The sequence below is a fragment of the Grampus griseus genome (genome assembly GCF_964374135.1).
Source record: "Grampus griseus genome assembly, chromosome: 18".
In the NCBI taxonomy this organism is placed as follows: Eukaryota; Metazoa; Chordata; class Mammalia; order Artiodactyla; family Delphinidae; genus Grampus; species Grampus griseus.
The window spans coordinates 5,627,466-5,646,080 of NC_139012.1; the positions used below are offsets into that span (position 1 = coordinate 5,627,466).

The 18,615-nt window shown below is 43.0% G+C and overlaps 1 protein-coding gene across 1 annotated transcript in view; it reads left to right on the forward strand.

The window, feature by feature from the left end:
* EFNB2 (ephrin B2) overlaps window positions 1–18,615 on the forward strand; it is a 43,041-nt gene that overhangs the window by 10,676 nt on the left and 13,750 nt on the right. The window contains exon 2 of the mRNA XM_082675965.1: window positions 12,334–12,617. Within this exon, the coding sequence (XP_082532091.1) occupies window positions 12,334–12,617 (284 nt within the window). The remainder of the gene's footprint in view (window positions 1–12,333; window positions 12,618–18,615) is intronic.

Here is an 18,615-nt window from a genome sequence, read left to right on the forward strand (position 1 = left end):
ACTCTTAACGTTTTCCTTTATAAAATGGAAACATCCTATTGTTTCTTTGCTGGGAGAAGACAAGGTCAGGTTTCAGAGGAGAGTTCCATGAGGTTCGATGCCACGCGTGTGTCAAGCTAAGGAGATAGCATGACATCTTTTTTAGAGTCCAGTCACAATTAAATGCCATTTTATTTTGGATTTGGGGATCTGTGCCAGCTTCCAGCTTGTCAGAGCTGAGAAGACTCAAATCAAGTCCAGGCCTATTTCTACAGCAAACTGGGCTTCTGGCTCCCTGCCTGTGGATTCACTCAGTGTAGCCCATCTGGCTTTTGATGTTCTGCGAGTTCGGAGCAGCTTGTTTCGGGAAGCAGGGCCAGAGGATCGGTGGGCCTGGGGCGCTCTTGATTCCTGAGCAGCCTGTGGTTGCATCTCCCCAGGGCTTAGGGTCTGCTCACCTGCAGCCCTCAGGGGTCTCACACCACCAGGTCCTCCTTCCTTTCAGAGCTCAGGGCCTCGGGCGTCCTCTCACCTCTTCATGGTCCAGTTCCCGTCCCTGAGTTCAGTAGCAGCCTGAATAACTCAGGGTGTTTAACGTTGTGTTTGTTTTTTGGTCAAGCTCATTCCAGGCTGCTTGTGGCGACTGAGCAGGAAATGTATTGTCCCCAAAGTTACAGTGGTGCACGATTCACATTCCCCGCCCCCCCAGCCCAGTACGCGGGCCTCTCACTGTTGTGGCCTCTCCCGTTGCGGAGCACAGGCTCTGGACGCACAGGCTCAGCGGCCATGGCTCACGGACCCAGCCGCCCCGCGGCATGTGGGATCTTCCCGGACCGGGGCACAAACCCGTGTCCCCTGCATCGGCAGGTGGACTTTCAACCACTGCGCCACCAGGGAAGACCCCATTCACAATTTTTTTTTTTCCTGCTTTATGCAGTTTGGGGACGATCTGTGTAGGAGTCAGTCTCCCAGTCCGGGGTTTCCTCCTTTTTGACGTTCGCAGCGCAGACCTGACTTGAGAGGCCCAGGGGAACGGCTGCTGTCACCCGCCCACAGCAGACCCGTCCCTGACCCTCTCTGGAGCCATGAAGAAGGAAGTGCCCAGGAGGCGGCCGTGTAGGTCGCTGTGAAGGGCTAGTGCACAGCCGTATAAATTGTGTTGGTAGATTATGCTTGCCTGGCAAGGGGGATCTCTGCTTATACCAAGAGAGAACTAGAGTCTTGTCTCTTTTTTAAACCTTACTTACGAACGTGCTCCTTTTATGATTACACAAACACCCGTTCCCGGGCGTGTGGGATTCCCGAGGTCCAGCGGGGAACACGACAGGCTCAGTCCTGGGGTCACACTCCAGCCTGGAGAGCGAGCATCACATCCCCTTGGTGTGTACTTTCTTTCAGGGCTGTTTTCCCCACCAAAAGGAGAGGTGTCATTCACCCATAAAACATGGGTGAATGGTCCCTCTAAATAGGCAAGATTCTTTGAAGTTAAGAGGAAAAAAAAAGTGTTGATGGAAATGAAAGGGATGAGCAGGGTTGATGGAAAAGATGCTCCTGAGCGCTCGATTGTAATACCACGCTAAGATCTGAAGTCCATCCCTTCAGGTTCTTAAAATGCCAGTCCGCTTCTTTCTGTATGATGTCCACGTGCTTTGCTTCCCTGCAGCGCTCCCACTCAGGTAGATAAGCACAGGGATGTCCACACTTAGGTCTAAAAGAGCAGAGAACCAGCTCTTTCTATAGGAAAGCCAGTTTTCTTTCTGGGGCCTCACCTATGAATAATGAGAGTTCCAGCTTCCTTTGTAGACTCTTGCTAAGAGCATGGTTTGGAACAAGACAGTACAGGTGCAAACAAATTACACTTGAGAAAGAAGCTTGCACCGTCTCTTGCCTCCGAGGGTTATGAAATCCCCCTTTGGATGATGGGGGTGCATGGTCAGGCCAGCATGACAAAGGTTGGCCTCCGGGATTCACTCCCCAGCCGCTTTCCCACTGCATATCTCGGCATCCCAGACCTCCTTTTCCAGCACCGCCCCCCCCACCCCCCGCCCACCGCCGACTTTTGCCTCAGCTAGCTACGACATTCATGGCATGATTTTTTTTTTTTGCAAAGTTTTGAGGGAGGAGATGTTTGGATCACTTTCATAAATAAAGACCTTGATTTTTTTGTTTTGAGTTAGGCGCTTGATTTTTGTTTTTAATTCCATGCCAGAGATTAACTAGTCTCCGTGAACCTGGGAAAAGAAAACCATGATCTCTGCCCATCACATGCTTAAAGTCTGACTTAGAATGAAGATATCTATTCCAGCGTCAGCTCGTTACAGGCAATCCTTCTGTGAATTGGAGGGTTTTGTTACAGTGGAAATTATGGTACGGATAAAAAATTAAATACATACTTGTGTTATTTTTCTGACCGAAAATTTAAATGGTGAGCATCTTATTTATCTTTGAGCATTGGAAAATGAAATTTACTTTAGCCCCCAGCGTTTTGAGCATTATATCGCCAATAACAAACAAGATTAACATCACAAGGAGTCAGCTTCCATTCCATTGTGCAGCATCTTAGGCTGTGAAATTTGATATTATTTTGACTTGTATGGTAATTGTAGAATGACAGAGGGAAATGGATTAAGTTGAAATAGAAGGATACAGCACAGCGCACACAGACTGCCCAGTGCAGGTGGAGGTCGTTGGGCCAAGAGTGGGGCCCCTGAGCACTGTCCCTGAAGATCAGAATTTTATAAATAAAACTTTGCTTCATTCTGCACTTTACGGTTCTTTCAAGTGTCTACATAGATGAAGAGGCCACCTCCCCGGGAAGAGTTGCAAAACCGGCTCAGGGACCTAGAGGCTCACCACACCTGTGAATTTCAGTGCTTCTCATCTTTCCTTGCCTTGAAAAGATGCTGCTTGTCCTTGGTGTGAAGTCTGAAATGCACCCTGCCCCCCACTCTCAGCTCTCAGATTTGGAACCCGGTAATGGTCTAAATTGTAGAGCCTGCTTTTAGGCACCTCTTGTTTTCCTTGAATACATCAGTTTCATGTTGCGGATGATATTTGTTTTTAGAAAAGTGTGAAAGAAGGGGCACCTGTGAAAACGGACAATTGTCCCAACACCCATACAGCAGAAAATGCCAATTAAAGCCTCCAATTACTACCTTATTTCTTGGAGCTTTAAAGCCACTGAGAAGATAGTGGTGCATTTACTTGAAGTTTTAAGGTAATTACTTGTTCCTCCAAGCGTGGTGTCTGGTAACCTAATTCTGTATCAGCCTGACACCCTATAGCGACACCCCACTATCTCTCTGGTTTCAGAATAAGTTTGGGCAGAAACTTGTTCTGATATGAAAGTGCAAAAGGGGGCAGTAAAGTGCTATCCACAAAAACAGAAAAATTGTTTCCCCCAGTATTTCTTATGGTCGATATTACCTGAGTCTTTCTTGGGCCCCAGTTTTATTCATTTATGACAAACTCCTCTGTTTGGGGCATTTGGAGTTGATCTTATTAAGCCATAGCAGCAATCTAACATAAAACGGAAGTGAGGCGAGCCCAGATATCCTGCCTGTGGACGAAATATGCCATCAAATTCACATACTCGTGAATTTAAGTCATTTTTTTTTTCTGGGGGATTTATGTTCCCAAGTGTACAGAGCATTTCTGAAAGGAATGTCGGGCTTCTGTGTTAATGCTGTGTTAGCTCCACATAGAGCTGGAAGGCCTCAAGTGCATGGGGAGGTTATGGGGTCAAGGCTTTGGGCTCATCCCTAGCAGCGAGCATCTTTTGTCAGGAAGGACCTGGGAAGATGAGCCTCAGTGACAGCAAAGCAGCAGTGGCTTGTCCTCATTCACAATTTCAGACGAACCGGTTTACAAACTGACTGCTCTTCCTCCGCAGCCTTTGACATTTAATTAAAACTAAAAGCATTTTCTGGGAAAAGTGCATGTTTTCCAAAATGTGGTAAACTCGAAGTGTACTCAATACAGAACTCCGGTTTGAGAATAAACCTATTCTGTGGTATGATTTGGGGTGTGCCAACTGCTAGGGTAATAAACTTGTTCCTAAAGCTGGGATTCAGGGTCCCTGAAATGTTAGCCAACTCCCAGATCTGTGCAGTTGAATGATTAAGCATAAACTGTACCCCATATTTTTCATCTATTTGAATAAACTGGTTGTGTGTTACTGCAGCTTTTGTAGATTCAAGAATTGATTTGTTAAATAGACCACAATTCAGAGAAGAATAATTTTATTTAGTTGCATTCTCAGAAAATACATCACAAAACAGTTAAAAAAAGTCTACAGGCCTTGAATATTCTGTTTTAAACCAGAGTGAGGAAAGATTGCTCAAGAACATGATGGTTTGTTCCTTGAAACTGTACATTGAAACGTAATGTTCCAATCTGATCGCAAAAGCATTTGACATTTATTGCAGAAAATTATGAAAAATACAGAAAGCTAAAAATTACCCCAAGTCCACCATCCAGTAGCCCAAAGCAGCCGCAGATGAAGGCCCCATGTTTGACCAAATCTGTGTCTGTATTGCCAGCAAAATGAGCAGAAGAACACACCACCTACTGTGTATGTGTGTATATTTTCAACTGAACTTAGCCATTTACTTAAAATAATCATGTACTCTAATGATGTAGTTTTGAAACGAAAGGAAAAATCAGTTCTCCATGGAAAAGTAAAGTCTGTTCACTCAGACAATGAGTCTTCTTTTGCTTAGCAGTTTGCTTCAGAGGGAGAAGAGTATCACCTGTAGGTCTCTTTCCCCCCAGTTTGCACATTGGCAGGATTCGCATTGGTCCTGTTACGTGAGTAAGATGGTCCTGTTTCTCAGGCGGATGATAGCGGCCATAAGTGTGCAGAAAGATTAGGTATTTAAATAGATATTACAGTTGTACGTGTACGACAGTACACAGAAATGGCTCTGGGTCTGAGCTGACACTCTTTAAATGAGAAGCACTGTGATCATGGCTGTCTGCAGGGGGTTTACGTGACCCGGTCATTTGTTTGGACAGAGAAAGTGGCCATTCCTGTCTACATCCTTTCATTCTGATCTCTTTCCTTCTGTGCCAGTTTGATAGTTTTGCATTTGGCTACAATATATTGATTTGCCCTTGTTTATATGGTAGTTTGGCATATCCTTCAATTATATGCCTCCACGTAGTATTTCCCTCAGGAGAACGAGGACTTCTTACTTCAAATCTCCTTTCCCAGACTCTTTCAGCATCAAGGGACCATAGTGCTTTGGCTGTTCTTCTAGGGTCACCTACTTATTTTTGGCAACCTTGAAGACAAGTGTAAGAAGTCGTTGCACATTTGTCCTGAGGTGCACGTGTTATGGTCAGCTGCAGATGCAGCAGCGGGAAGGGGAAAAAAGAGAAGCAAGGAAAACGGGGCATCCGTGGGGGGCTGGGGAGAGCAGCTGTGGCTCCACTACCCAGCGGGCCCCGAGCATCTCAGCTCCTTGCTCCCGTGGATCTTGCTGTTCCATCGGGCCAGGTTCAGGAGTCAATCAAGCAACCACTGCCCTCATCTGATTTACCCTGTGACACCTGGGCATGCGATGCTGGTCGACAGAAGGGTCCAGACTTGAGATCAGAACATGTGATGTTATGATCAGTCAGAGACAGTTGTGTGTCGTGACCTCTGAACTCTTAAGTGGCAGGTTTTGGCTTTAAATGCATATTATGCTAGTTTTTTCAACGAGCATGTGTTCCTAGAGTGGGTTAAAACATTAAAGAATATTGTGTCGCCAGGGAACTCTAGTCAATATCCTGTGATAAACTAAAATGGAAAAGAATCTGAAAAAGAATGTGTATGTATGTATAACTGGATCACTTTGCTGTACAGCAGAAATGAACACATGGTAAATCAACTCCAACAAAGTAGATTTTTAAAAAAAAGAATGTTGTGTCACATATGGCTGTATTATTTTAGAAGTTCCTACAATGATGACTATGAAGTATAAATGTCTAAGTGAGATTATTAGAGATCCAATTTAGATTATTAAAGATTAAAGTCTAATGTGTGTTATTAGATTGATTCCCTGTGGAAGTATTAGAATCTAGTTTGGTGAATAACCTTTAAGAACTTGGATTCAGGTTGATAGGTAATTGGAAGGTAAAAACAGATTCTAATATCAAATCATTTCATTTCAGGGACTTCCCTGGCGGTCCAGTGGTTAGGACTCCGAGCTTCCACTGCAGGGGGCGCAGGTTCGATCCCTGGTGGGGGAACTAAGATCCTGCCTGCCACATGGTGTGGCCAAAAAAACAAAAAAACAATCACTTCATTTTGGGCAGGGAAACTTTGGAAATCCTACTCAGAGTTTCCATTTTATTCCATGTTATACCGTCTCTGGATTTAGTTCAGAGTCATCACGTCTTATTGTCTTGCTTGGGAATGATTCACTGGGAAAACCCATAGGAGTTGCCTATTTCTGCTCAGCACACCCCACTGCTGTGGCATCCCAGGGAAGCCCTCCAGTGAGAGACACAAAACCACAGCACCAATGCCCAGGAAGCAGTCCTGACCCCAGACTCTCTTGATGGGGAGGAGATGCAGCTTCCCCGTCCCAGGAGCACAGCAGGGTGGCTTGCTCAGACTTTGAGTACGTGGCCCAGAAAGGGATCTGGCCTCCTGTGTTCGCTCTCCTGTATAAGACAAGAGGCACTGTGAGTCTCCTTTGTTTTTTGTTTTGAATTAAAAACCAGCAGATACTATTAAAGAAGACTTCTGACCACTTTTTTTTTTTTTCTTTTTGGATGTGGTTTAACAGAAACAACCTCACCTCTGTGGTATGGGTTACAAACATGGGGATTTTCCTCTAGGTGTCTTTGGCCACGAAAATGGACATAATCTCATCATACAAAAAGAAATCTGCATTTCATATTCACTAGGCAGAGTCAGTGTAGTAATTTAAAATTAGCTAGTTGTCACCACCCTAATTATTCTTTAAAAAAAAAAAAAAGGAAAACATTTCCAAAGTCAATAATAAGACAAGTCTTATTGACTATTACCAAATATTCAGGGCATAGATGTGCTATGTGGTCCGACTTGTTAAAGTCTCTGAGCAATCCTGAGGTAACAAAATCCAAATGTAAGTGACCTGGCTTCAAAAATAGAACTCTGTGGTTACTGGCTTGATTATAACCTATAGGACGCATTGCTTTCCATTCGAAAATGATATTATTAAAAAATTCACCCCGTTTCCTTTCCATGTACATTCTGCAATTCTCATGAATCATCTGGATCCATCTGTAATATTACATTTAAAACACAAGTTCCATGTGTGGTAAGTTTCTTCCTCACCCTTTGGTCCTTGGCTTCCCAGGACATGGCAGGGGTAGCAGATGGCCGCCCTTGTGATGGACAAGAAGATGAATCCATCTAGCTGCTGAGTATGCTGATCTCTGAAGCCTGGGCAGATGCCTGCATGTGGATGGACTTTCTCTTAATTTCCCTTAACTTCATGGCTTGTCTATGAAAAGCTCAATTTAGAAAAAGCTGCATTTCCCCAAACCAGATTTATGCTTTAACATGATGCAGCGAGAACTGAGAAGTGTGCAGGCAAAGGGGCTTTTCCCGTCGCATCTCACCTTTGGCCTGGCGTGTCTTCATCTGGTTTGCGTGTCAAGCACGTGTACAGGGACTGAATGAAGACAGTGGTGGAAGGTGCTTTGATCAGTGCTTAGCGAAGAATACGTGCTCAAAAGCAGCAGTGCTTCTGTTATTAGTGCTTCTGGAGGTGGTGAATTGCCTTGCATTTCAACTAGGAAGGGATTCCAGAAAACTGCCAATATTCATAAATCCTGAGAGAACGGGTCCAAAACTCCATCCACAGTGCTGCTTGCCGTCCAGAAGCACCATCATACCGGAAGTGATCCTGCTGTGCTCTCAGCAACTCCCATCCCAACTCGAGCTCATCCTAGCTCTTCCTATCTTCTGTGCCTGTGATCTGCAAATATCGATAGTTCGTGGCACTAAATTTGACTTAAATTTATTGTGTGTATCTTAGCTGCCATTTGTTCTTTCATATTTTAAGCATCTACCAGATGTCAGACCTTGGGCATTCAGTATTGAGTCAGCCACACGTGGGACCTGCCTGCCCTCAGGAAGCTGGATTGTAAAGTCCTGGCGATCCAGATCCTAGTTTTCTGTCACTCAGAGCATCTGGTGTGGAGGTGCCTTAGTTGTTACACTCACGTTACTCTGTTTGCTCCCATGTTGTGAAGCACATGGATGGACCTGGAGGGTATCATGCTTAGTGAAATAAGTCAGACAGAGGCAAATGCTGTGTGTGATCACTTATATGTGGAATCTAAAAAACAAAGCAAACTTGTGAATGTAACGAAAAAGAAATGGGCTCACGGATATAGAGAACAAACTAGTGGTTACAGTGGGGGGAGGGAGGGGGGAGGGGCAAATCAGGGCAGGGGATTAAGAGGTACAAACTATTACGTATAAAATAAGCTGCAAGGATATATTGTGCAGCACAGGGCATATAGCCAATATTTTATAATAACTATTATATATAATACAATCAATTATATGTATAATTAATTATATAACAATTGATATTAATATTATTATATTATATATAATATCATTGATTATTATATATAATAATTATTAATATTATTTAAATGGAGAACCTTAAAATTTTTGAATCATTATGTTGTACACCTAAAACTAATATAGTGTTGTAAATCAGCTCTATCTCAATTTAAAAAAAAACTGTGAAGGCCCCAGGGGAGCAAAGAGACTGCTGGGCTTGATGTACTTAGTGATAATGTAAGAAACTTACCATTTGGGCTCTCACCTCAACCACAGCCTTTGTCTACTGAGAAACCATAAAGTCAGCAATTAAAGAGACTGGTGTGCTAACCAGCTTGTATATCTGTATACCTATATATGCTTAAAAAGTAAACCTCTAAAGCACTCCAATATTGGGTTCTTTTATATGGATTTAAATAAGGAAGCAAAAAAAAATTTTTGTTTTTAGTTATCTATTTTACAGCTATCAGTGTATATATGTCAACCCCAATCTCCCAATTCATCCCACCCCTGCTGCCCCCGCTTTCCCCCCTTGGTGTCCATACGTTTGTTCTCTTGAAACCATTTTTCACGGTGAAGGAGCAAATCCTTGCCTAACTTTTTGCCACAGTGTCTTCTGAAAAGTGAGCTAATGCTTTTCAAAGCATTAGGAACAGTGGGTTTTATCGGGATTCACTTTTTATGAGTGTATCAAATACGCTTATTGAAATTGAGATTCCTCTCTTTCTCTTTTATTTTGAAAAGCCATCCCATGGGTTGACCCCTCCGCATACATTGCTCCTCTGTCACTGACGGTTAAAGCTTTTTGAGTGATTAGTACCTTCTGAAAATACAGACTGAAGTGCAGAGATCCTTGTAGCCAAACCAGCCCATGTGTCCTCTGTTCTTGACTTGACCCCATCAGCCCCAGCAAAAACTAGAACTTGGATTTGGTGAGTGAAGAGAAAGTCATGAGGTTCTCACATGGGCAGGGAGGAAATCAACAGTGAGTCTTTGGTCAAGCAGGAAAAAATAATCTTCGTGAAGGAGACAGGATCTTGGGAGCATTTTGAATGAAGGAAGAGCTTGGTGAGCCCAGCTTCAGACGTAGGCGAGATGTGGGAGAATTCTAAGATGCGCAAAGATGATACACAGCTTGGGGGTGAGGGCAGGTCTGATGCATTCTCTTAAAGGAATGAACTGATGGACAAGAGGATGGACCCATCTGGCTGCTCAGGATCCTGATGTCTGAAGCCTGGATGGGCTCCCAGAGGAGGTGGTCCAGGGTGAAACTCGCTCAGTGTGGAGATCAGAGCTGAGAAGAGGCAGGTACCGGTGTCCAGGCTGCAGACTTCTGTTGTGATTCAGGAATACTTTTCACTACAGCTAACGTGGGGCTTGCTCTGTGTCGGCTGGTACAGAAGCCGGTTTAGGAGAGAAGATGTTTGGAACGGGGGTGGGAAACCCCAGACAGGAGCTGGCCTCTGGTTCTCGGGTGCAGTGAAGATTTCCTAAGAAGGTCGAGGAATAAAACATGAGGAGAAGGATGTGTCAGGAAGGTGAGCCTTGTAACCATATCTAACTTACGTCGACTGCCAGGCACTTTGCCCCTGCTTCCCAAGCCCAGCAGAATCACTGAGGCACGGGGGCGTGGGGCAAAGACTTAAGCCTCAGACATTCAGATTCAGTCCTTCAGTCTGTTCATCAGAAACCAGAGCTGTGTTTCAACCACAAAGATGATGGAGACCACTGGCCTTCGGGGGGGCAGGGAGAAGACCCTGGAGGCCTTCAGTCCCCTGGAGTTGAATTTCCCATGCGCCTCCCCAGAAAACTGCAGAAATGGCCAAGAAGTTCACAGAGAGGCTCTTACTAAGTGGTGATCTACATTTGTCAACAGTTCTAGAGAATCCTATAAGGGTGCACACATGATGGTCTGAAATTTGTCATTATTATAAAAAATAGTCATTTTGAGTTCTACTTCACAGAAAGATTTTGTTAGGTGATTCTCATTCACTTTTTCAACTTTTTTTTTTTTAATATATGTCATATATCCTTGCTTTAGCAAGCTCAGTTTAAAAAAAAATAAGAAAGAAAGGGGGCCGCCCTCCCTTTGGGATTATAAAAGAACACATTCCCAAGGAAGAGTGACAAGCCACTGTGTTCAACATGTATTTTTTTTCCCTGCCATAAAGAGTATTGGTTTTTAATATAAATCTGTAATGTAATTTCTGTTATGTTCTATGATGCTTCATAATCAACCTCATGCACTTTTCAGAAAAATTAATACTGTTCATTAACATTCATCATCATCTGTTCCCTCAGTATCAATTTGAAATTGGCGATGCCCATCATCCTGGTTTTCTCTCTCTCCCTCCCTCCCTCTCTCTCTCTCTCTCTGTCTCTCCCCCCCCACCCCCGTGTCTGTCTCTCTCTCACCGAGTCTGTCTCTCTCTCTCTCTCTCTCTCTCTCTCTCCCCCCCCCGTGTCTGTCCGTCTGTCTCTCTCTCACCGTGTCTGTCTCTCTCTCTCACCATGTCTGTCTGTCTGTCTCTCTCTCACCGAGTCTGTCTCTCTCTCTCTCTCCCCCCCCACCCCGTGTCTGTCTGTCTGTCTCTCACTCACCGTGTCTGTCTCTCTCATCATGTCTGTCTGTCTGTCTGTCTCTCTCCCTCCCTCCCTCCCTCCCTCTCTCTCCTCTCTCTCTGAATTATGACCCATTCATCGTCATGGCTGGTGGGCCTCCCTGGTTCAATAAGAGGTTGGATTGGAAGGACTCAGACGTGATGCTTTGTTCTCCGGCTTCAATATTTTAATGAGCCTGCAGGCTTGGCTCCTTCGGAAGGAACAAGAGGGGATTTCTAAGTGTGTTTTTAGTGTTAGCACTTGTCGAAGGATGTTCGTTACGAAGCTCTTGTTTCAGTTTCTCCGAGAAACTCCCCATTAGGAAAGATCTTTCCGCAGCATGGCTGGGAGAAAAGAGAAAGGGGAGGAGGGCGCTGTGGTCTGTGAGCACCAAGGGGATATAGTGTGTCAGTGGTTTGGGTTCTAAAGATTTGCTTCTAAGAATTAACTGGAGCAAATACATCTCAAGGGAGGGGGGAAAAAAGGTTTGTGGGGCAAGGACAGGGACAGTAGTTGCTGTCTTCCCCAGTCGAGGACTTTTCATCTTGCAGCTGAATCAATACTCCAGCTAATTATTTCTGGTTGTTTTTTTATGGGTTTGTAAGATGTTTCTTTTGTTTGGGGTAATAAAAAAACCCATTATTTGATCAGTGACTGACTAATTATGATAAGTAATTTGAAACATTCTTGATGAAACTTGTCTGTTAATTAGCATCAACAGCAAATGGAAACTAACAGAACAACAAAGTCTTAGCGCATCCACTGCTCCCTGGAATTGCTGCCCTCTTTCTGTGGCGTGCCCAATAAACTGAGGCTGCCAGTGGTTAAAAAATAATGAGCAGATGGGAAGGTCTGACTCACCACCAAGGAAAAGTCATTGTGAAGTTACACAAAGGAGCACTGAAATATTACAAGCGAGGGGGCGGTAAAGAAATGTCAGTAGGTTGCCTTGATCCTACTGGGTAAAGTCAGGAATGTGGTTTCTTTTTTTTCTTATTTTTTTTTTTCTTTAAAGCTTAATTCCTAAATACATTCATCCCATGCTGATCTGAACTCAGATATGTTTGGTCAATAAAAGTGTGGCTCTATAAAACTGTGGTTTGGAATTCTTGATGTTCTCTGGCCATATTGTCATTATCATTAATACTGTTACTTGTTTATCAACTCAGTGGCGCTTTTTTTTTTTATGCTTTTAGATTTCTGCCTGGACAAGGACTGGTTCTATACCCACAGATAGGAGACAAATTGGATATTATTTGCCCCAAAGTGGACTCTAAAACTGTTGGCCAGTATGAATATTACAAAGTTTATATGGTGGATAAAGACCAAGCAGACAGATGCACTATTAAGAAGGAAAATACGCCTCTCCTCAACTGTGCCAGACCAGACCAAGATGTAAAATTCACTATCAAGTTCCAAGAATTCAGCCCTAACCTCTGGGGTCTAGAATTTCAGAAGAACAGAGATTATTACATTATATGTAAGTATAATTCTATTCATTTATGTTATAGAAATTAGGATAAGCTAAATAGGTTTGTATCAATTTTTGTTTCCTTAAAATTATTACTGTGGCAAACAATTGGGTGGGAATCTTTGCTGAAAAGTTTTTTAAAGAAGCCCTAGTTGAATGAGGGACCCCTGTACTAGTACTCCTCATTAACATAGATACCCAAAGAGAAAAAGCCTCCTAGAGTTTTTGTAGTATTGAAATAAGTGGATATATATGAATATATTCAGCATCTCTACTGACAAAACCATTTTTAAGAACCATTGGTGAGATTTTGATAGGTGAATCTTGTGCAATGACTTTTCTCTTCATCCATCCATTCATCCATTCATCCATCCATTCATCCATTCACTCATTCATTTAGTATTTACTCTGTGCCAGAAACTGCATAAATGCTAGGGGTTCAACAGTGAACAAGATGGTAAAGTGGTACCCATTCCTCATGGAGCTTGTAGGTTCCAAGAATGGGAGTTACAGGCAACCCACACTAGTACATGGGCGCCATTAAAACCAGGTTTGGAAGAATAAGAAAAAAACTTGGGTTTGTTCAATGAATTACTTTTTTATCTACCTATACAATAATTTGACACATGGTTTTAGGAACAGATACTGTGTATCCTTTGGGTCCTATCTGAGCTACTGTTCACTCCTGAGGCTGTGAAATCTGATGAAACACGTGCCTACTGGGTGCAGGTCACCAGCTGGCACAGAGTTAGATTGTTCCAGGCCCAGGGTCTGTCTGAGTGCAGTCTGGGTGACTAGGATAGCTGTTCACATCAGGCAAGCAATGAAATGGTTTTTCTTGGTTTCTTTGGTGGGAGTCTGCACTCACTCGTCATGATGAGCTCCAGGTCGTCAGAGGTACTGAGCTGCTGTCTGCTGGGTGTGCTCTCCCATCTCTGGGTGATCAGGTTGAAACTCTGGCTTTCTCTACCTCCTAGCTGCTCTTGAGAGTGCAAAATCAATAATTCATTGACTACTTATTAAATACTCAACAATATACACTCATTAGTAATTAAAACAAAGGTGGTCATAGCCGTCTAATCCTTGTTCTTTGCTGTGAACCTGAAATGCCACAGAGGCTGAAAACGTAGTTTTAAACCAACGTGATACACATAGAGTGGCTTAGTGAGAATAAGTAACAAAAAGAGAAAGTGGTGAATTATAGATTTTAAAGCACAATGATCATAAAATGAAAATAAAAGCATTTTGAGGGCTGGGACAAGCAGATGGGGTGGTAAAGTGTATGAAGTAAGAGGGAAATCTTTGAAAATATAAAATAGTCATTAGACAAAATAAATGGAAACCTTAAGCTTTTGGAAGTCCAACAGTGTCTTAAAAAAAGTCTTTTTAAGTAGGACTGTTTACCAGGACGTTTTTAGCATAGCATTTATAGGGACCCACCCTACTGAATTCATTAAGCAGGTTAAGACCCCTGAATAGGGTGGGGAAAAGGACGAGGGGGTGCCTGAAGATAGATGTTCCTCAGAGTGAAATACGTCTCTAAAACTGCACCTGCAGCCCTGGCTGCCGACTGGCTCTTCAGGGAGGTAAGCCACCACACCCAGAAAAGCACGTGGTAGCCCGGGATACAAGAATTGTTCTGAAAATAGAGATGAGGGTTTCAAGTTTGAATGCTGCTGGTTGGGTGGTTGTTACAGGCTGGGTGGGGAAGGGCCCAGGGCTCAGAGGGTGGCCAGGAGCTCAGGGAGACTCAGAGCACAGAGTTGAAAGACTTGCGCCACGTCACAGACATAGGAAGACACTTCAGATACTTCGGGAAACGCAGGCCCCGTTTCCCACCCATCCTCCAGCAAAGCCAATGGATGGACAGCTTTCCCTGAAAGGGAAATGAAGGATGAGAAGTACAACTCTCAAAAGAGTTGAAAAAGTTAATGCTGACTTTCCATTGCTTCTTTGAGAATCACAAGGCACCCAGACAATTAGATTTTTCAGAGTCAGTGCTTTCCACAGCCAGTGATCACTCACACATACACACAGAGTCACGCTCCACTTAAAACAGTACTACACTAGGCGGCATGATGGAACACTGCCCGTAACACTGCAAATCACCACTTCAACTTTGAGAGAGTTAACAATGTTGGTATTTTTGAGTTGCTACAAAGCATATGACATGTGTTTGACTCCAAATCTTCCTGTCTAGCTAGTAAGCACCTTCATAACCAAGAGTATTAGTATGAACAGCATCGTTATTGTGTCCTGGTTTCTTTCCATAGGAGGGAAGAAGAGAAGTGATAGTTTGGGGCAGTGCTTCACAACCCCAGAGGGGAGCAGTCCAAGTTGCCAATGGACTGACTTGGAATTGATGTTGTTCGGTCATTCCCTAGATGAACTGATTCCAGGAGCACTGGGCCAGGAACCCAGAGACCTGGGTTCTAGTCGTGCTGTGTGAGCTTAACGAGAAAGTCACTTCATTTCTTTGAATTTTGATTTCTTCTCTAGAAACTGCTTTTACTGTTGTTGTTGTTATTCTGGCTAATGATGGAAGTCTCTAGTTCCAAACCGTTTTATGGTTAGACATACACATCCAGTATGGGATCTCTCGTCAGGGTGGCTCTTCTCCAGTTGAATGGACAGGATCTGCTGTAAACTCTTTAAAGACATTGAATTTGATTTGTAGTGTTACCAGGTTTAAAATACAGGCATCACACTTTTAAGTTCTAGAAGTCAACATTACTTTTAAACTGGGAGTGTACTTTTAAACCTACCGAGTATCCACTAAATTCCCCTAGGAAATGACACGACAAAATGACGTGCATCCTCATTAGTTTTTCTCCTAGATGATTATTTGCTTTGACATGTGGCAAAATGATATATATGGGTTTTCTTAATGTTGAGAATTGACTTTTTCAGGTGACCTGTTTCAGTCATTAGACTTGGGTTTAATTTGCATAATAAAATCTCCTAATATTAAATGATCCAGAGGTGGGGAGGTTACAACCATTTGGTCTGTTTGTCATTACATTCAGATTCTTCATTGCCTTAAAAAGAAAGTAAACATTTTATATAATCTACAGTTGTTTTGATCATGTCTTTAAAAATTTTTTTAAGTTTATAAAATAACTATCTGTTCTGAAGTGGCCCATTGTCAAGGGAAGCTCTGTCTTAGAAAAACACACCAGTTAATACAAGGCAAGCATTCCTAACTGTGTTCTCAGCCTTCATACATAATTGTGTCAAAAGCTTTTCTTGTAGACACTTTCTGTGCTTGGTTTCCAGTTTCTTTTTAGAAGTGATAACCCGGAGCTGAATGAGTCAGAAATTCTGGCGTGGAGGCCCTTTGCAGTATCTGCCCTTACGAAGGTTCCATGGCTTGGTCATCCAGCCTCAGCATAAAACCTTGCAAAATACCTACAAAGAGGTTTTCATCACACTACCAAAATCATGTGAGTCAGAGATGGATGAAAATGAATGCCACTGTGTGGATACTTTTTAAGTGAACGATGGGCACAGCCCAGCTGTTGGAAAGAACACCTTATGCCCGAGGCACCTCCCACTTTAGCTTTGTGTGGTTTTTTACATTATTTTACCTCAAATCTGTAGCCAAGACATGGATTTGTGGAATAATCTAAAAGTCATCATTTCTAATGCCTGTTCGATTAAACGTTGCTCTGAAACTACACCCTGCTGTGTTCACAGTGGTCCTTCCAAAAGCCACTCCTTGCTTTCCTTGCCTGGGAAAGTCTTCCTTGAGAAACACTGAATGAATTTGAATGAGTCACCATTTCTTAGGCCCTTCACTGGTTTCATTCTCCAAAGCAATTTTTAAAAAAAATTTTATCAGAGCATATAAAATTAGGAAACTCCTCAGTCAGCTTTGCTGTTTTTCAGACATCAACTCCACTTCTGAGCAAAAATGCAAAATAAATTAAAATGCTTGCACACAAATATAAGGAAACACTATTCTTAAAGAATCAAAACAGAAGAACAGCAGATTCCATTCCTGTATTTTTGTTGAGTGTTTGTTTTCCTTTTTTTGTTTGTTTGTGTTTTTCTTTTCTGTTTTTGATTTACTTATTTCTGGGAGTAAGTGTAGCAAGTGGCACTAAAATATACTGAATGTACTGTAAGCCCTTTCCCTAGCAAAATGGTTATGGGAGGTTTCAAATATACTTTTACATATAGATATCTTTTTTTTAATTATTTTTTTTTAATTTATTTATTTTTGGCTGCGTTGGGTCTTCATTGCTGCGCGCGGGCTTTCTCTAGTTGTGGTGAGTGGAGGCTACTCTTTGTTGCAGTGCATGGGCTTCTCATTGCGGTGGCTTCTCTTGTTGTGGAGCACGGGCTCTAGGCGCGCGGTCTTCAGTAGTTGTGGTGCACGGGCTCTAGAGTACAGGCTCAGTAGTTGTGGCACACGGGCTTAGTTGCTCCGCGGCATGTGGGATCTTCCCAGACCAGGGCTCAAACCCGTGTCCCCTGCGGTGGCAGGTGGATTCTTAACCACTGCGCCACCAAGGAAGCCCTAGATTTATTTTAGAATATATGTGTGGCCTCTGTAACGTGATTATGTGCTTTGATTGATGACTTATTTATATGATAAAGGTAGCAAAATCTACATTTCCATCACTAAACATCATCAAGTTCAAGGTCGTGACAACATCAGCCTGTCACTTATCTGGCTTTGAGGTGGGGATTTACGTTCGATACCTTGCATACCATTGGTGAATTCAAGCATTTAAACACATTTTTATTTTTAACCTACGATGGTTGGCTTTGTAATAGAATGGTCATCAGAATCTTGGGTGTTTGGAGGATACACACACACAGCACTTAGAGCGACAGATGAACATGGTAGTTAGCTGAGAGTCCCAAGTCAAGCAGATCTGGGTTCTTGAATGTCCTTCGGCAAGTAACTTACCCAGTCTGCCTCAGTCTCCTCATCTGTCAGCTGGGGATGATGTGCATTTAGATGGGGTGATGTATGTAAAGTGCTTGCCTCCATGGCTGGCACCAAATAAGGACAACTGAGGGTCTCTTTGTGGGGAGGCGAGGTGGGGGGCTGGTGTGAGACAGCCTGTGCTCTCCTGAGAGCTGGCGGGCGGGGAAGATGGGCTCAAAAAGTATCACTTATTTGAAATGCCGTCCACAAAATGAAATTCCAGTGATCGTCCAAGTTTCAGTAATGCTGCGTAACTTAATTATAAGATCTTCCCTCTTTTTTGTCTTTTTGGAGTGTTATAAAAGTTCTTTTGTCCTTGGGCTTTCCTTACCAAGAAACACGCATTTATGGATTTTTTTTGTTGGTGGAATTGCCCAAGCTTGTTAGTAGATCCTCCCTAAGTCTCAAAAGAGACAGACTGGGAGGAGGGTTCTACACATATAATCATCCCCCACTTACCATCTCACCAGCCTTGCCAGGGCCTTTTCTCTGTTCCTTGTTACACAAAGGAAAGGCTTATTATTATTGATCATTTCAGCAACATTCCAATGTAGTATAAATATTCTTTTAGAGAAAAACGTACATGTCAGGGTTGCCTTGTCACTGAGACAAGCTGGGACACTACATCATTTCACTAGTCTGGTAAGGAATAGCATCATTTCTTTTTCTTTCTCTTTTTTTTTTTTTTTTTTTCAGCCGTGCCACGCAGCTTGTGGGATTTTAGTTCCCTGACCAGGGACTGAACCCGCACCCCCTGCAGTGGGAGCACGGAGTCTTAACCACTGGACCACCAGGGAAGTCCCCCGAATTTCTATTATTTTTTAACTTAACATAAAATCCTTTTCTGACCATATTGAAGGCTCTCTCCTAGAGTATATCAGTAAAGCTCCTTGTTCAATTTAATATGAATACAGCTTAAATTCTTTATACTTTAAGGAATAAAATCTCAACTTCTGCTCAGTTGCAGCTTGTGCTGAGAAGCTTCTGGCTGCGGGTCTGATGGAGTCATGGTCATTGGGGTATTTATCCCGTATCTGTCAGGGTTTAGGAGGATTAGGCTATTGTAGA